Genomic DNA, 15115 nt, shown 5'->3' with positions numbered 1-15115 from the left:
TATGCCTGTCGCAATAGTCACGCATGCGCAAAAAAACAGACTCCTATCGGAGCACTATGTGATACGTGAGCTTAATGATAGTGAGACGATCATTCGTGGCGAAGTGAGCGCCGTTATAAGTAGAGAAAGGGTGCGACGATGCAGCGGTGCGACTTCTGAAACCGTAGGAATCATTGTTTGGATCACCGGTGTTGCTTTCTTAATCGAGCGACTGTTGTTTTCGATCATACGTCACGATGGCTCTCAGCCAGACCAGCGTAGTGAGTATACGAGCGACATAAATGTATACGTAAATGATCGTGTACGGTAGACTGCTCCTGACTCTCTCCGAATAATTCCACTTTTTCTAGTGTTCGACTGAGTACCGCGTAATCCGTCTTCAATTATCGAGTCGATATTCGTTCTCATATGTTGACACTTCAAATATTAAAAATTGCTTATTAAAATTGGAAATTCTAACCCAATTCTCCAATTTCAAATTGGAGATTTAAACATTCAAATAAACTGTCAACCATGTAAACATTTAGCATTAACGTCACTATCGTTATTAGTACTTAAATAATAAACTAAATTTTATTGTACTATGATATATATATAAGGATTATTTAGTTGAAATATTGAAATTCTTTCTACTAATCTTACAATCTTCAATGTTCAACTTAAAAAGATTGCATTTGCAATTCCATACTTATAGAAGTTATGCATAATATTATATTTTTTATCAATGTAATTAGTAAAATGCATTTAGATATCCTGTGTGGCTTTAATATGCTTATGATATTAAATATTATTTTACAGTTAAAATTATATAATACTGTGATAGAAGATGTAATAGCAGGAGTACGAGAATCGTTTATAGATGAAGGTGTAGACGAACAGGTTTTACAAGAGCTTAAACAAATATGGGAAGCAAAATTAATGTCCAGCAAGGCTGTAGAGTTAAATCCAGATCCACCAGAACCTCAAGTTCCTCCAATCAATACGCATAAAACTGTATCTGTCACAAAAGGTATATATTCTTTTAAAACCAAACTTTAAAAAACAATTTTTAATTAAGATTTATAATATGCAATTTATACAATATATAAGATGTTGAATATTTGAACAGTAATTTATATTTATTAATATATATATTTAGTAATTCAACATCTTATATTGTTTTACATATACAGATATATTTGATATTGCAATAACTAATGTAGGAAATCATTTTGTACAATCATCTGCTGGAAATTCAGTATCACAAACATCTCAGCAACAATCACAGCAACCGCAACAGCAGCAACAGGCACAATCACAGCAGCAACAAACATCGCAACCTCAACAACACACAAGTACTACAGGAACGACCGTACAGCAGCAGCAGCATTCAACGACACCAGTGCAACAAGTAGTGAATGCTCCAGCAGCTGTGCTCGACCGACAAGTACCCATACAGATCACTTTACCTCCTCAAGCTGGGGTTCCAGATGGACCACAGCGGATCTTAAGCATACAAGTTCCTGCGTCCACTCTTCAAGGTACTTATTATATTTCATTAGAAAATTGCTTAACAAGCGAAACCACCACAAGCGATGTGGTGAAAAATAAATGCTCTATTTTATATTTGTGCAATTTAATAATAAAAAAATTATATATTTTTTTGCAGGAAATCAGTTGCAAACGATTTTAACAGGTCCAATAATTTCCGCCGCTATGGGTCTTCCAGCAAATTTAGCTTCGACCCTGTTACAACAACATGTAAATTCTACGTTGCAAGGACAAGCAACGTTAGCTCCGCTACAAGTGAATCAGCCTATTCAAGTGGTTACACAAAGTACAAACAGTATCGTTACACAGAGGCCACCTCAAAATCAAGTAGAATAATTCAGTCTATATGAAAAAAACAATACATAAAATAATATAATTATTACAAAGAATATAAACATTGTTCGCCTTTTTAGCAACAACAAAATAACATAAATCAAATGGACGGAGGGGTAGGTGACTCTACCGACGACGATGACGAAGAGGAGGAAGAAGATAACGATGAGGATGACGAAGATCTGGACGATAGAGAGGAAGAAGAAAACGACGAAGCAGCAACTCGCGAAGAGGTTAATATTTGCAAATAAATCCTATAAATAAATAATGTGACCGTAATTTTATGGAAAAATTGCTTCTTCCAGGAACCTCTTAATTCCGAAGATGATGTTACGGATGACGATCCCGCTGATCTCTTCGATACAGACAATGTAGTCGTCTGTCAGTATGATAAGGTGTGCAAGTAACTTAATACATATATTTATCTTTACACAAAAAAATTACTCTAAGTCAAACATATGTACGATATTTTGTTTCCAGATCACAAGGAGTCGAAATAAGTGGAAGTTTTATCTCAAGGACGGTATAATGAATCTAAGTGGGAAAGACTATGTGTTCCAAAAAGCAAATGGGGACGCTGAATGGTAATTCTAGGTGCGATGTGAATATCGTGTTGCCCACAGTAAGCTCGACTCAGGGACGCTGCGTATAAGGCAACTTGATAATGTGTTCACATGAAACCACGTATCATGGTTAATACAAGAGATACGACCCATCTCTGCAATGATTCTTCTACCAATTGTGCTGCACTGGCAAACAGGGGAACAATGGCAAAAATTATCATAAATATAAGATTGTATTTTGTGTTACGTCCTCAGCCTTCTATGGACGACAAACATCTTTTAAATGCGTTAAACGTTTAAACGCTGCCTTTACAGATTTTACTGACATTACTAGATTGATCACTAAAATCGAAATTTTTCTTGTTTTTTTTTCACAATTTCTCATATTCTTGTTAGAATATTAGTATCAATTTTTACTTCATTAATTTTCTGCTGAGAAAAATTTAAAACCAAAAGTTAAATAAGCCATAGAAGGTGTAATACATTATATTTTCATGTAGTGCAAATTACAAATATATAATGTGAAAATTATACAAGTTTCCTATTGTGAGCCGTATATTACCGAAAATGCTTGCGGATGCCGAAATTTCTCCTGCAAAAGAATCATAATAAAGGTAGTTAGCTGGTTTTATTAAATAAACAAACCTTCATAAGATGGAAACGTGTGATATGTTCGTCATCTCGATCGGTGATTCCAGTTGTTTAGGGATCACAATATGATAATTTATAATTGCAAAGATTGTATACTATAAATCAGGGATTAGCAAATGGTCGATCGTGATCGGTCGTTAAACACTTTGCAGTCGATCACAAATATCTTGAAAAAATAACCTTTTTTTAATTCATTTTTTGCAAACATTTTTGGAGCATTCCAGTACTTCGGTCGATCATGAAAAATTGTATGTTATGTGATGTATACATGCATATTTTGTAAAATTTTCGATTTTGAACCTTCTCACACAGTTTCACAATTTTTTTAATTTGATATTCTTCAATTCTTCAATTAATATATTATGTATATGGATTTTTATCCAATAATTGAGAGATGTAATTATGTTTCAAATTAACATAAACTTATAAAAATTAAATTTATTGACTTTCAGATGATTCAAATTGCCCCAATTAAATACATAAAATTCATGAGTTCTCAAGTTTTTGGCATATGCTAAGTTTGAATAATATCAATATTGCAAATGTTTATAAAGAGAAACTCACTCTTGAATTATAATTTATGAATAAAAATAACTAAAAAATTTTCTTATGTTATTAGGATTAATGTGTAATTAGAAAAAACAATGTATAAATTTCTACAATATATACTTATGATGTGATTACAAATATGCCAAAATAGTGCGCAATTTTTATGGTGTATTATATCATTCTGCAAAGAATGTTTCAAATATGTTTATACGTTCTAAAAAATTTGGATAAAGTGTTTTAAATAAACAAAATGCTTTTGTTTTGTGTGTACATGCATAAATATACATTGTTAATTGAGTAATCCCTTAATTTTCAAACTTTACTAAAAAAAAAGAATGTATTTTATAAAAATTCCGGTTAAAAAATATATCTTATAAAATATGATTACATGTACTGTCTACGAAATAAGTACACAATATCTGAATTTGAATAAATATTTAACTATTCTTTACAGATAGGTGTATTGTATGCGTGTGCATGATGGAGCATGTTTAAAAATTTTTGGATGACAATTTCATGAATGACAAGTATTTAGTAACCTGTAGTACTTATATCACGTATTTGACGTTAAATGTAACTATCTACACAATACGTGATAATGCATATCTGTTTTCATATAATTATTTCTGATGAACTAAATTTCATTTTATACAATTTCTTAAAAGTACACTCTCATAAATAATTTAATTGTAAAATGTTTTGTTTCACTGTATTCTCCTAGGAACTAAACTCTCAGTTTTCTCTTAATAAATTATAAATGTAAGTATGCCACATCGTTTCATTTAGCTCATAAAATTATCAAAATATTAATGGAGTAAAAAAGGCAATAAGAATCAACAAACTAAAATTATTTATTTTTATCATACCGATTTTTTCAAATTTTATTCAAAGCAATGTAAAGATATTCTTGATGTTGAAAAATATTAAATCAACACTGTAAAATTTCATAAATTCATTATTTTCAATTCTAATTACATATTTGTAAGAACAAATGTGCTTATATTACCATATATATATATATATATATATATGCGCACACATACACACACACATTTTACAAATGTTTCTCTTATCCCCATTATAAAGTGTACGTACAACTAAAGGCAACTAGAAAGAAATAATAATTAAGATGAAAATGGTACAAAATTCTAATTGTATATATTATAAATAATATTTCCGATTAACTGCAACTATGCTTTAGAATATTTTAAGCGAATTCTTTGAGAGTTTAGTGGCAGTCTTTACTAATTAAAATAATTTAATCTTCTATTATACCAAGTCCACATGTAAAATAAAAATTACATTTAAATATACAATTTTCAAATAAAATTATGCATATATTAGAGTTTAGATCTATCAAAACCCTGCAATTGTTAAACTTATTTCGCATTAAATATCTTTGGCTGCTTAGAGATTCTGTATAGTTTCGAGCCATTCCGTATTTTAGTTATTTGGTATAATAAAAAATTAACTACTTTTTATCTTACATTCAAGTTTCATATAAATGCAGTTGTTTTGCCCTGTGCTCGAATGTTTTATAATACAAGATTGTGATATTGTAAAATGTGGTTCCTCAAAGACAAACAATAATATAGAAGACAATAAGAAGCGCGGTTGTCGGAGTGCAAGAATTCTGAACTATTATTAATTAATATACAAAGAATATTTTGAGTCCTTTTTAGAAAAGATTAACAGAAATGGTAATATACTATAAATATTTATTTACAAAAAAATTATTTATTATTATTTTTATTAGAAAAACATGCAAAAGGAAATATATAGAATAATTTATTTCAACCTTATATGCATATTTAAAACTCTATTTTATATGACTGTCCTTAAAATGTAAACAGATATTATTATTGTAAACTGAATGCACTTGAAGCCCATGACATTCTCATTTTACAGTAATTAATAAATTCCAACAAAGGCACTCCCATTAAAAACTTGAATGAATTTCTCTAATACATTTTTATATTGAAAAAGGGTTATTATTTTATTTGACATTCAGTAAATGCATTTGTTTTATATATATATATATATATAATTTAATATCAGTCGTTTTTTATGAAGATTTTTTATGTAGTAGGCCATATATTTTTAAAGTTGACATAATATCACTCACTCACTCACTCATTCATTCATCATTCAGCCATTCAGTCAGTCAGTCAGTCATTCATTCATTCATTCATTCATTCATTCATTCATTCATTCATTCATTCATTCATTCATTCATTCATTCATTTATTCATTCATTCATTCATTTATTCACTTACTCACTCATTTTCTCCCTTCCCCCATCCTTTTCCTCTCTAATCATCTAAACAAATAGATTTAGATTAAATAAGTTTTAGTACGTCTTGACTAAAACATATCATCTTTAATATTATTTTCAGAAAAATTAGTACTTTGTTGGCTGGTGCTAGGTTCAAATGTCTTTACATCAGTCATTACCGCTTCATTAGAAGCAATAGTATTTTGCATGGAAGTTGGAATTAGGGTAGATTCAGTGGTATTTCTGTTTTCTATTTCTGACTTCTTTTTCAATTGTCCCACTATAGTCACATAGTTAGCAGGCACTAAACCGACATTCCTATTGTCCGTAGCTATCCACCAACCTGGTATGCTTTTAGATTGTAGAGTTCGCGGCGCCAAAAATATTTTTTGACCAGCTTTCAAATTCAATTCCTCATTAGAAACCGCTACAAAATCATACATCGCAGTTGCTACACATACAGGATCTTCACATTTGACCCATTCTTTGGGATCATTGACTGCAAAAATCAATAATACAAGATTTCTCATATTTGTATAAAATGTTAAAGCAGATTGGATTTAAAGATTAAATAGTTGCATTTTGAACAATATTATATACCAAATTATATTTTGATCAAAATAATTTGATTTTTCTCCAACTGTAGAGAGTTTATATAATTACCTTTTATTTGAGCCTGCCTTATATTATTTGATATTTTGTGAATTAAATATGGAATAGCAACAAATACGCCAAGAAGCAAAACGTTCATCCATGGAGAAATACGTTGATTTGTCGGCATCATCTGTTCTCCATTCGTTAATTGTGACATTGATTGTTGCCACAAGTCTTCAGCAACAGCATTCTGTGTTTGAAGACCTGAAGAAATAAGACAATAAAGAACAATAAATAATGTAAATTATGTAAATTGTGAAAAGTTTCGACCGAGCAATAAACTCACCAAGCGTCAATAAAATTTTTCTATAAATCCATTTCATGAATCGGATTAGAGCAAATGTACTAAATAGCTGTCCAATTGTTGAGCGCAATCTACCGATATTATCTGCTACACTCAAGATTGCTCTAAAGGAATTTGTTAAGGCAAAATATGTTGACTCCAACAACATCGTGATGGACGAAAATGTATGTAATACAGTTTCCACTATGCGGAAAGTCGACCTTGTGCTTTCCTCTGCATACTGTTGAAATCTGTAATATATAATTATGTAAAACATATTTGTAATGATATTTATAAGTAATTGTGTTTTGCATAATATACCTGTTTTCCACATCTCCACTGTGTCCTCCAATTTGTCCATAATTATTGCCAGAATAGGACATATAATTCCCAAAGGAATTCCCATATCCACCATATCCTCTATAGCCACCTAAATATCCATAGTTTCCATAGTTTCCATAATTTCCATAGTAGCCTGAACCATATGATCTATAATCATTATATCCTGAATAATTTTGAACTGGTTGACGAGGTGGCAAGGGAGGTGGAACAGCTATACGAGGTTCAGTAGCTTGAAAAGGCAAGCTTGATCCTGGCATGCTAAGTAGAGATTTAAGATTTCATTGTTATAATTTATTGATTATATATATATATATTTATATGTATAGAAATATTATTTAGATATTGCTTTGTAAAGCAAAAAAAAAACAACATATTAAAGTGCTAAAAACAGCTTATTAAAGATCTGTTAGAAACACCTAAATGCATACATCTTGATTTTTCCATTCTTTTTCATAATGCTTAAATATAACGATTAGTAGATACTGAAAATGAATATGTTACTAAGCATATAAGATCTACAAGTGCAAAGATTATTAAAAAACAAACAAAGAATATTTTTCGAATTCAATATGATGCTACGAATGTATGCGAAGATTGGTTAATTGGTTAATATATACATTGATGTTAAAACCAATGTCACCTTACTTTGATGTAATATTAGAAGAGTTTCTCAACTGATGGCTATTAATGTTATTTCTTCCCGGTGCCATGGCTCAAATCTCACAGTTTTTAACAATATCAATACGCATATAATGACGTGGTATATTTTTCCTGCTGTTGTTTGTTCAAAGTCCAATTATATAAATTTACAGTGACAGAGAAATGTACACTCGACCTAATATACGCTCTAATATACTCTCACGTCTGAAGTGACATCCGTGATGCCATAGCACAGTGCTGCCCAACCCTTTGACTATGAAAATATGGACTGCTAGTTACCCCCACTTTTTCTATCTAACCCGTGTATAAGGACATGTATCCAACATCTTTCGATATTTTTCGAGATTTTGGCCCCGCCCCGTGTGGCAAATTGCGGGAAATTCAAAGTACGTAAAAAGAATGCAAGGATTAAAGCCAATGTCCACGCTAGAAATCGGTCCGAGAAACATATAGCCAATAAAATTTCCGTTTTTCCATAAAAAATGCAAGTTGATTGGTTATACATTTCTCGGACCGAGATCTCGGACCAATTTCTAGCATTGTGGACATTGGCTTTTAAACCCGTAAAACTGCAGGCTAAAGTCATTTATTTCCCCTTTTTTATATTTTCTTGATTCGCAGCCTTCCACAAAACAATATAACACCATTTTTATATATTTAAATAATTGTCAAAGATTCAAGTCGATATGCACTAAATACCACGCACCTTTGACACGCACACTATTGTATGGATTAGTTATTCCCAGCCCCGTTGCCACACAGTGTCGCCACAGATCTTGGCTATCAATGTGAAGTTGGTTCTAGCGGTCCATATTTTCATAGTCAAATGCTGGATTCATATTGGGTTCGATTTCTGACGTACGATATTTCGTTTTGATCGCATTTTCTTTACATTTCGTAAGTTTCTTTATTTTTTTAAAGTTATGTGAATACATATACATCTCTTTTTTTACAAGCAACAAGTGTTTGTAACATGTAACGGATAAATTTAATTTTTGTTTGATTTTTTCTTGTATTCACCAAACAATAGCATTTTTAATGTCAATTTCTCTTGTAAAGAGTCCTCTACAATTCCTCTACAAAGAAGAGCACTGTCACCCAATGGTCAGATGTTTTTCAACATTACATGATTATTTGTGAGTTTTATTTTTTATTTTATTTTCTTGATATTTATTATGAGAAAATATTTTAATTTATATTATAGTTTATAACTATAAGCTAATCTATACTGATGAAACAACTATGACTATAACTAATCTTTCAGATGCTGATCATATTTTTATATATAATTGTAAAGAGTGCAATATATAACAAACTGTTAATAATGGCTATGAAACGTACCTGTAATAATAATGAATTTTTTTTGAAATGGCATCCAGAAATGATATTAGTATCAGACTCGCCTATCACTTGGCAAGGCTTTCTACTTATCTCACATGCATCTTGTGAGCCACATGATATTCAATGCTCCAGAGTAAAATTGAAACTAATTCTGCCAAATTATCCATCATTTCGTAATGTACAAATTAGATTTGGCAAACAAATAGCTTTTCTGCGAAACATAGAATTTAGACAAAAAGTGAAAGCATTATTAATGAATTCTACACAAACGGTTCCTTTATTCTTAAGACAATTACAATCACTTATTGTAAGTATAGAATGTTAATTTGATCTTTTTCTTTAACTTTATTATAATATAATTATAATTGCAAACATTTACAAAAAGGGTGAATACATGCATAAAGCAGATAGTAAACTTTGTATGATTGATCTTGATGCTACAAGTAATTTTCTCAAAGATTTGAAAACAGCTCTTCAGAATTCATCTGTAAGTTAATTTATAAAATGTATTCTTTCGTAAATTCTTAAGTTTAGCATTATTATAAATAAAATGTCTGTGTTGTTAAAGGATGTACAATTAACATGTAATCATAACTTAAATATGATTACATTATCCTTAAGAGGTATATCTCTTAAACTGCAAAGATGTAACAGTATTGAAGTTCCATGGAAAGTTATATCTTCTGATTTGCCCAATGTTTCAATATTTGAAGGCTTTGAAAAAAATATAACTAATTTGAGTATTACAATGGTTAAGTTTAAATGGCAAGTGGAATTATTGGAAAATGCATGGAAGCAGTTAAAAGAAATTGATGAGTAAATAACTTTATTACAGTTATTAGAAACTATAATATTTTTTTATTTTTAACAATTTTTTAAAAAACAATATATTATTTAATTATTTTACTGTTGAAGAAATTATCAAAATGTTAGTTGTAATACTTAAGCATTTTAATGCAAAATATTTTATTTTTTACTAGAAATTGTTGGGTAATTGATCCATTGGAACCAAATAAGAGCCACATGTACAGGCGTATCCACTTGTCGCAGTCTATATCTGTGACAATTACAATCCAAGATCTATTACATCCCACTGCTTTGCCAGTAATTAAATTCTTCGGCAGTGACAATGAAGTAAAAAAACAAATAAACTATGTGTCTGATAATATGCATGTATGTATATATCTGTGTATATCATGGAATATAACAGAATGCACTTTATTTAACTCACATTGATGTACGTTTTACAGAATTGGAATAAAGATCGTAGCATATTAGAAAATCTAAGAATGCTATTAAATATGTATGAATTTCCCGAGCCACAGGAAAATTTGGAAGATAAGAAAGCCATTATTGGCAGTCATGAATGTGGTATATGTTTCTCTGCCGATGAATTACCAAATAAAATATGCAATAATAAAAAATGCATGAAGCATTTCCACTCAACATGTTTGTCAAAGGTGTGTAATCATAATATATATATATAATACATAACAAAACAGTTTGTAACTAATATTGCAATTATGTATTTGAAAAAATATTCATATGCACATTTCGTAAATTGTTATTAAATAAAATATTAAATAATTAAAATTTTTTTACAACAGTGGTTGCAAACAAATGCTAGAAATCAAGTTGTGTTTAACCATATCCATGGCGCATGTCCACACTGCAAGGAAAACATTTCCTGCTTCATTGAATGGTAAAGATAAAATATTGATTTACACAATTATCTCTTTTAAAGCATTCATATTTTATTCAAATATATGTACATGTCTATAATTCATTTCCTGAAGCCATTCTCTCATAGATTGATTAAACTCTGAAGTTCCACATATTAAAATTAATGTTGTTTCTGTGCTATTAGATTGAAGATAATCAGCAACAAGTGATTTGTTTAAGCGACCAGCTTTTATATTAAAACCATGAAAACTACTTATCTTGTCTGAAACAATCATTTAAAGTCTTTGTCTTCAATTACGTATAGTTTACAAATTATCTAGATTTTAATTGATTATAAGTGATTAAAAAAGATTAATGTTAACTATGAAGTTGTAAAAGTTTGCACTTTGTAAAAAGTGCAATAATTTTGAGAATCTAATTTTATTGCTGTGTGTTATATTCTATTATGACATACCATTTAACTGTGACAGCTGTAGAGTACATTTAAAATTCCAAAAATCCACTAAATGTCTCAATTCTTTTTTCAGAGGCACATGTGCTACAGATTGAAATCCCGCAACAAGATACACCCTCGTTAATTCTGTTTCGTCGTCGACAATTGCTTTAGCAATAGGATAAAGTGCTGCTATTCCTGAGCCAATACTAAACATGACGATCTGTTGGAAACTATCATAATGATGTGTTAAATCTTGCAAACCAATTTTTACGCCGTGGATCTTACACACCTGTTGTTTTCATATTTAAAATTCCCATATGGACCTCTAATGTCAATTGTACTCCCAACTGATGCTTCTTTCAGATACGAACTAAATTCACCTTGGTTGTATAATTTCACTAACAAAACTAAATCCTTGTTTGTCCAGACAATTGGTGTATATGGCCGGGACTTGCATTTTGCATGCAGCATAACATATTGTCCAGGTATAAAATGCAAACTAACATCTTTTTTTATTTTGTGTTCTATGTAATATGCAAAAGTATTTTTTTTAAATATATATAATGTATTGATTGTTCTTAGTGAGGAAATTTTTAATAGAACTGATGTATTTGTTGTGAATGAAGATTTAGCAGTATGATAGTTTTTATTTTTATGAAATATGTTATTGTTGAAATATGTTAGTTTATTATATAATATTTGCTACTGATTTGATATACACGTGCGTGTATGCATACATATGTATCTATAATACCAATACCTGGATATTCCAAATGTACTAAAAAATAATCTTCTGATGTTTCAGATATATCTTTGATAATAAATGTTTTATAAGATAGAAGAGATAACAAGTTGCTGGACGTTTTTACTTTCACATCTTGTATCTTCCTGCTTTCCCATTCTTTTAGCAATATTTTGTAAACATCAAAAACACATGGAGTACAACCACTACCACAACAATCTTCTTCCAATGGCATTTTGGGCCCATCATCTTCATTGTTATAATCATTGTGATCATTGTGCAAACTCATTTTGTAGATATATTATGTTTTTAATAGAATCTTTCCTCTATACAAAAAATTAAAATACAAGTTAACCTAACTTTGCTTTTCATACACATAAATAAATAAAACATACAAATTTATATTATTTATTGCATAATTTATTTTTATTCAGACATTTTGTCCATTTGTACTGGAAAATATCTTAATTTTATTTTATCTTGTATCAACATATTCAGGAAGAAAACCCCTTAAGGCTCGACAGGAGTGACGGCCCGAGTTCGAATTGATTTTGGGGGCCTCATGCGGAGAAACTAAGAACTAAGAACAAGAATAAATAGATCCTTGTCTCTCCTGTAATAGCTTTCCGAAATACGAGTACACCAGTAACGGGATTCTGTAATGTTAACGATGTCGTTATGGTATCGTTGCGCAGCTATTACATGATACAAAAAACCTGCGCAACGATACCATAACGACATCGTTAAGGTTACAGAATCCTGCTACAGGTCACACAAATGCCTTGACATATGAAGTTGCACGGGTGTCAAGACATATCGAGTCGGTGTGTTCCGGCTCTATATATTTTTACATCATGACTATGGTTATGAACACAGCGGCAAAGCTGTTTTGACTGTTTCAAAGCAACTGGAGCAATTGACAAATAAAGGTTAATATTTATAATATCAATCAATTGTCCCAGTTGCTTTGAAATAGCTAAAACAGCATTGCCGTTATGTTCATAACCAGTCATGATGTAAAAATATGTAGAGTCGGAACACGCCGACTCGATATGCCTTGACACCCTGGTGAAAAAACATCTCATAATTTCCTAGAAAATTTTAAGAATTTTTCATAATTTTTTTTTATGAAAAATTCTGAGAAAAAATTTTTTATTTATTCACATTTTTAAAACATTTCTTAGAAAATTATTAAAAAAAAAAAAAAAAAAAAAAAATTATTAACCGGGATTTTTAAGATTACGGAATCTGATGTAATAATGTTCGATAGCTGTATAGCTGCAAGCGTTATAATAATAATTATTATGAAAATTATTTTTGCCAATAATATGTTATAATTACAATTTATATTTCATAAGCGGTTTTTATATTTATTATGTATGAAATGTAATAAATTCAATATTTGTAATTATTATATATTTTTTATAGAATTTTTAAATGTATATGTATGCGAGTATGTGTTGTAATAAGGTACATTTTTCTGTATTCTATTTAACGGAATATTTCTAAAAAAAATTTATAATTTATCAGCTTCCATATTTTGCCCTGCCTTTGAGTACATTTCATTTAACGGTACAAATTAACGCAAGTATATATTTCTATTCTATCTTTTTCATTGGATGTCAAACACAGAATAAAACATGTATTAACATGTATGTAACGTGACATTCTATGTTCGATATCTACTAGAAAATAAATATAGGGTGTTTACGATAATTCAAGTTCGAGTTAGTTTCATTAGGACCGAAAAATGAGATAGACATAACCATCTAGAATCTTTATGATTTATGACAACTCGACGCTGTCTTGTATTGCTTGAGTTAAATTCATTGAATTTGTTGAGTTTATTGAGCAAATTTTATTGTAATAGAAAAATGTCAACTGCAAATCAGTCTATGAAGAAACAAATAATGTTGGTATGTATGTTGGTATACCTCTTTAATAAATTAATAATAATATAATTAATAATAATAATAAATGACATTTTTCTATTACAATAAAATTTGCTCAATAAACTCAATAAATTCAATGAATTTAACTCAAGCAATACAAGACAGCGTTGAGTTGTCATGAATCATAAAGGTTCTAGATGGTTATGTCTATCTCATTTTTCGGCCCTAGTAAAACTAACTCGAACTTGAATTATCGTAAACACCCATGGTTACACTCGTGTAGTGGTGCCACTAGACCTAACGAGTGACAAGCGTAAAGAGGTTAGGCGGTTTTATTATTGTTGTACTATAAATTTTATAAAATACTTTAACTTTTATTACTCTGAGGCTCTGCATACAGTAGACAAAATATTAGAAATAGTAATAAACATTTAATATTAAAAAGAGAAATTATTTTACATCTAACAAGAGAATAAAATATATTAATTAGTTCCAATTCTTATTTCTTAATTCATGCATTAATTTTTTCTATTCTTTTTATTTTTAAAATAAATAATTCCAATTTCTTATTTCTAATATTTAATAACTATTCCTATTTCTATTTCCTATTTTGTTTATTGTGCACAGGATTTGACTGTCATTTCTCACACATACGCAAATAGTGAGTTCTATGTGTGGTGATTACTAAACGAATATGGCGCCCCCCCCCCCCCCCCGCCGCAAACGTGCTCCCCCGGTACAGCTTGTGCTCCGTCCCTCTATTCCAGCGCTCGGAATTAGTTGCACATTTCGGGCCGATTCCCGAGACGACGCCTCCTGTTCCCCCACTACCGCTCGGCCGCTGGCGGCCGAGCCGCCGATAGCTCTGGCGCAGGAGCGTTTTATATAAGAAATAGGCTGGGTTGTTGAGGCACCTCTCAGAAAATAGTAATATTTTCTTTGCTACATAAATAATGTTTATTTTCATTAATAATTAAATATATATATATTATGTATTAATAAAAATAAACATTATTTATGTAGTGAAGAAAATGTTACGATTTCCCGAAAGATGCCTAAACAATCCAGCCTATTTCTAATATAAAACGCTCCTGAGCCAGAGCTATCGGCGGCTCGGCCGCCAGCGGCCGAGCGGTAGTGGTGGAACAGGAGGCGTTGTCTCGGAAATCGGCCCGAAATGT

At 30.5% G+C, this 15115-nt stretch overlaps 4 protein-coding genes across 10 annotated transcripts; 2 read left to right on the top strand and 2 right to left on the bottom strand.

Annotated features, from left to right (window-relative positions):
• Positions 1-89: 89 nt before the first annotated feature.
• Positions 90-3514, top strand: TfIIA-L (transcription factor IIA L). 2 transcript variants are annotated; one of them, XM_012360245.2, is made up of 7 exons: positions 90-260; positions 799-1009; positions 1203-1520; positions 1649-1857; positions 1944-2096; positions 2169-2258; positions 2344-3514. In XM_012360245.2, the coding sequence occupies exons 1-7, from the start codon at positions 237-239 to the stop codon at positions 2449-2451; spliced, it is 1113 nt and encodes a 370-aa protein (XP_012215668.1). In that variant the 5' UTR covers positions 90-236; the 3' UTR covers positions 2452-3514. The 2 variants fall into 2 exon arrangements, with proteins under 2 accessions (XP_012215668.1, XP_012215669.1); XM_012360246.2 differs by having other exon boundaries at positions 91-260; positions 1239-1520.
• On the bottom strand, positions 2897-8106 carry Pex13 (peroxin 13). 3 transcript variants are annotated; one of them, XM_067351429.1, is made up of 6 exons: positions 7826-8106; positions 7160-7438; positions 6842-7089; positions 6565-6759; positions 6245-6400; positions 2897-3018 (listed from the first exon to the last, which is right to left on the bottom strand). In XM_067351429.1, the coding sequence occupies exons 1-6, from the start codon at positions 7888-7890 to the stop codon at positions 2933-2935; spliced, it is 1029 nt and encodes a 342-aa protein (XP_067207530.1). In that variant the 5' UTR covers positions 7891-8106; the 3' UTR covers positions 2897-2932. The 3 variants fall into 3 exon arrangements, with proteins under 3 accessions (XP_067207530.1, XP_067207529.1, XP_012215665.1); XM_067351428.1 differs by lacking the exon at positions 2897-3018 and adding an exon at positions 4564-5946 and having other exon boundaries at positions 6035-6400; positions 7826-8048; XM_012360242.2 differs by lacking the exon at positions 2897-3018 and having other exon boundaries at positions 4564-6400; positions 7826-8047.
• Positions 8107-8661: 555 nt separating this feature from the next.
• Positions 8662-11877, top strand: LOC105668065 (E3 ubiquitin-protein ligase Fancl). 3 transcript variants are annotated; one of them, XM_012360240.2, is made up of 9 exons: positions 8662-8737; positions 8900-8976; positions 9105-9488; positions 9567-9668; positions 9750-9997; positions 10162-10354; positions 10432-10641; positions 10789-10883; positions 11392-11877. In XM_012360240.2, coding segments are annotated over exons 3-9 (1233 nt in total). In that variant the 5' UTR covers positions 8662-8737; positions 8900-8976; the 3' UTR covers positions 11393-11877. The 3 variants fall into 3 exon arrangements, with proteins under 3 accessions (XP_012215663.2, XP_067207527.1, XP_067207526.1); XM_067351426.1 differs by having other exon boundaries at positions 8664-8976; positions 10162-10315; XM_067351425.1 differs by having other exon boundaries at positions 8669-8976.
• On the bottom strand, positions 10911-12918 carry LOC105668068 (NADH-cytochrome b5 reductase-like). 2 transcript variants are annotated; one of them, XM_067351436.1, is made up of 4 exons: positions 12061-12918; positions 11590-11824; positions 11319-11530; positions 10911-11146 (listed from the first exon to the last, which is right to left on the bottom strand). In XM_067351436.1, the coding sequence occupies exons 1-4, from the start codon at positions 12329-12331 to the stop codon at positions 11136-11138; spliced, it is 729 nt and encodes a 242-aa protein (XP_067207537.1). In that variant the 5' UTR covers positions 12332-12918; the 3' UTR covers positions 10911-11135. The 2 variants fall into 2 exon arrangements, with proteins under 2 accessions (XP_067207537.1, XP_012215667.1); XM_012360244.2 differs by having other exon boundaries at positions 10911-11126; positions 12061-12883.
• Positions 12919-15115: the final 2197 nt, after the last annotated feature.

The sequence above is a fragment of the Linepithema humile genome, chromosome 3, assembly GCF_040581485.1.
Source record: "Linepithema humile isolate Giens D197 chromosome 3, Lhum_UNIL_v1.0, whole genome shotgun sequence".
NCBI classification, from domain to species: domain Eukaryota; kingdom Metazoa; phylum Arthropoda; class Insecta; order Hymenoptera; family Formicidae; genus Linepithema; species Linepithema humile.
This window is presented reverse-complemented; position numbering and strand designations above follow the sequence as displayed.

What these genes read in the sequence shown, in the direction of transcription:
- TfIIA-L (XM_012360245.2), top strand. Translation starts at nt 237, where the DNA reads ATGGCTCTCAGCCAGACCAGCGTA. An exon ending in CTCTCAGCCAGACCAGCGTA is followed by an intron (nt 261 to 798) that starts GTGAGTATACGA and finishes ATTATTTTACAG; the next exon opens with TTAAAATTATATAATACTGT. An exon ending in AGAGGCCACCTCAAAATCAA is followed by an intron (nt 1,858 to 1,943) that starts GTAGAATAATTC and finishes TCGCCTTTTTAG; the next exon opens with CAACAACAAAATAACATAAA.
- Pex13 (XM_012360242.2), bottom strand. Translation starts at nt 7,890, where the DNA reads ATGGCACCGGGAAGAAATAACATTAATAGCCATCAGTTGAGAAACTCT. An exon ending in AGTGGAGATGTGGAAAACAG is followed by an intron (nt 7,090 to 7,159) that starts GTATATTATGCA and finishes TATATATTACAG; the next exon opens with ATTTCAACAGTATGCAGAGG. An exon ending in AAAAATTTTATTGACGCTTG is followed by an intron (nt 6,760 to 6,841) that starts GTGAGTTTATTG and finishes TTATTTCTTCAG; the next exon opens with GTCTTCAAACACAGAATGCT.
- LOC105668065 (XM_012360240.2), top strand. Translation starts at nt 9,105, where the DNA reads ATGCTGATCATATTTTTATATATAATTGTAAAGAGTGCAATATATAAC. An exon ending in GACAATTACAATCACTTATT is followed by an intron (nt 9,489 to 9,566) that starts GTAAGTATAGAA and finishes ATTTACAAAAAG; the next exon opens with GGTGAATACATGCATAAAGC. An exon ending in ACTCAACATGTTTGTCAAAG is followed by an intron (nt 10,642 to 10,788) that starts GTGTGTAATCAT and finishes TTTTTACAACAG; the next exon opens with TGGTTGCAAACAAATGCTAG.
- LOC105668068 (XM_012360244.2), bottom strand. Translation starts at nt 12,331, where the DNA reads ATGAGTTTGCACAATGATCACAATGATTATAACAATGAAGATGATGGG. An exon ending in AGTACATTTGGAATATCCAG is followed by an intron (nt 11,825 to 12,060) that starts GTATTGGTATTA and finishes CATATTACATAG; the next exon opens with AACACAAAATAAAAAAAGAT. An exon ending in TTTAAATATGAAAACAACAG is followed by an intron (nt 11,531 to 11,589) that starts GTGTGTAAGATC and finishes TCATTATGATAG; the next exon opens with TTTCCAACAGATCGTCATGT.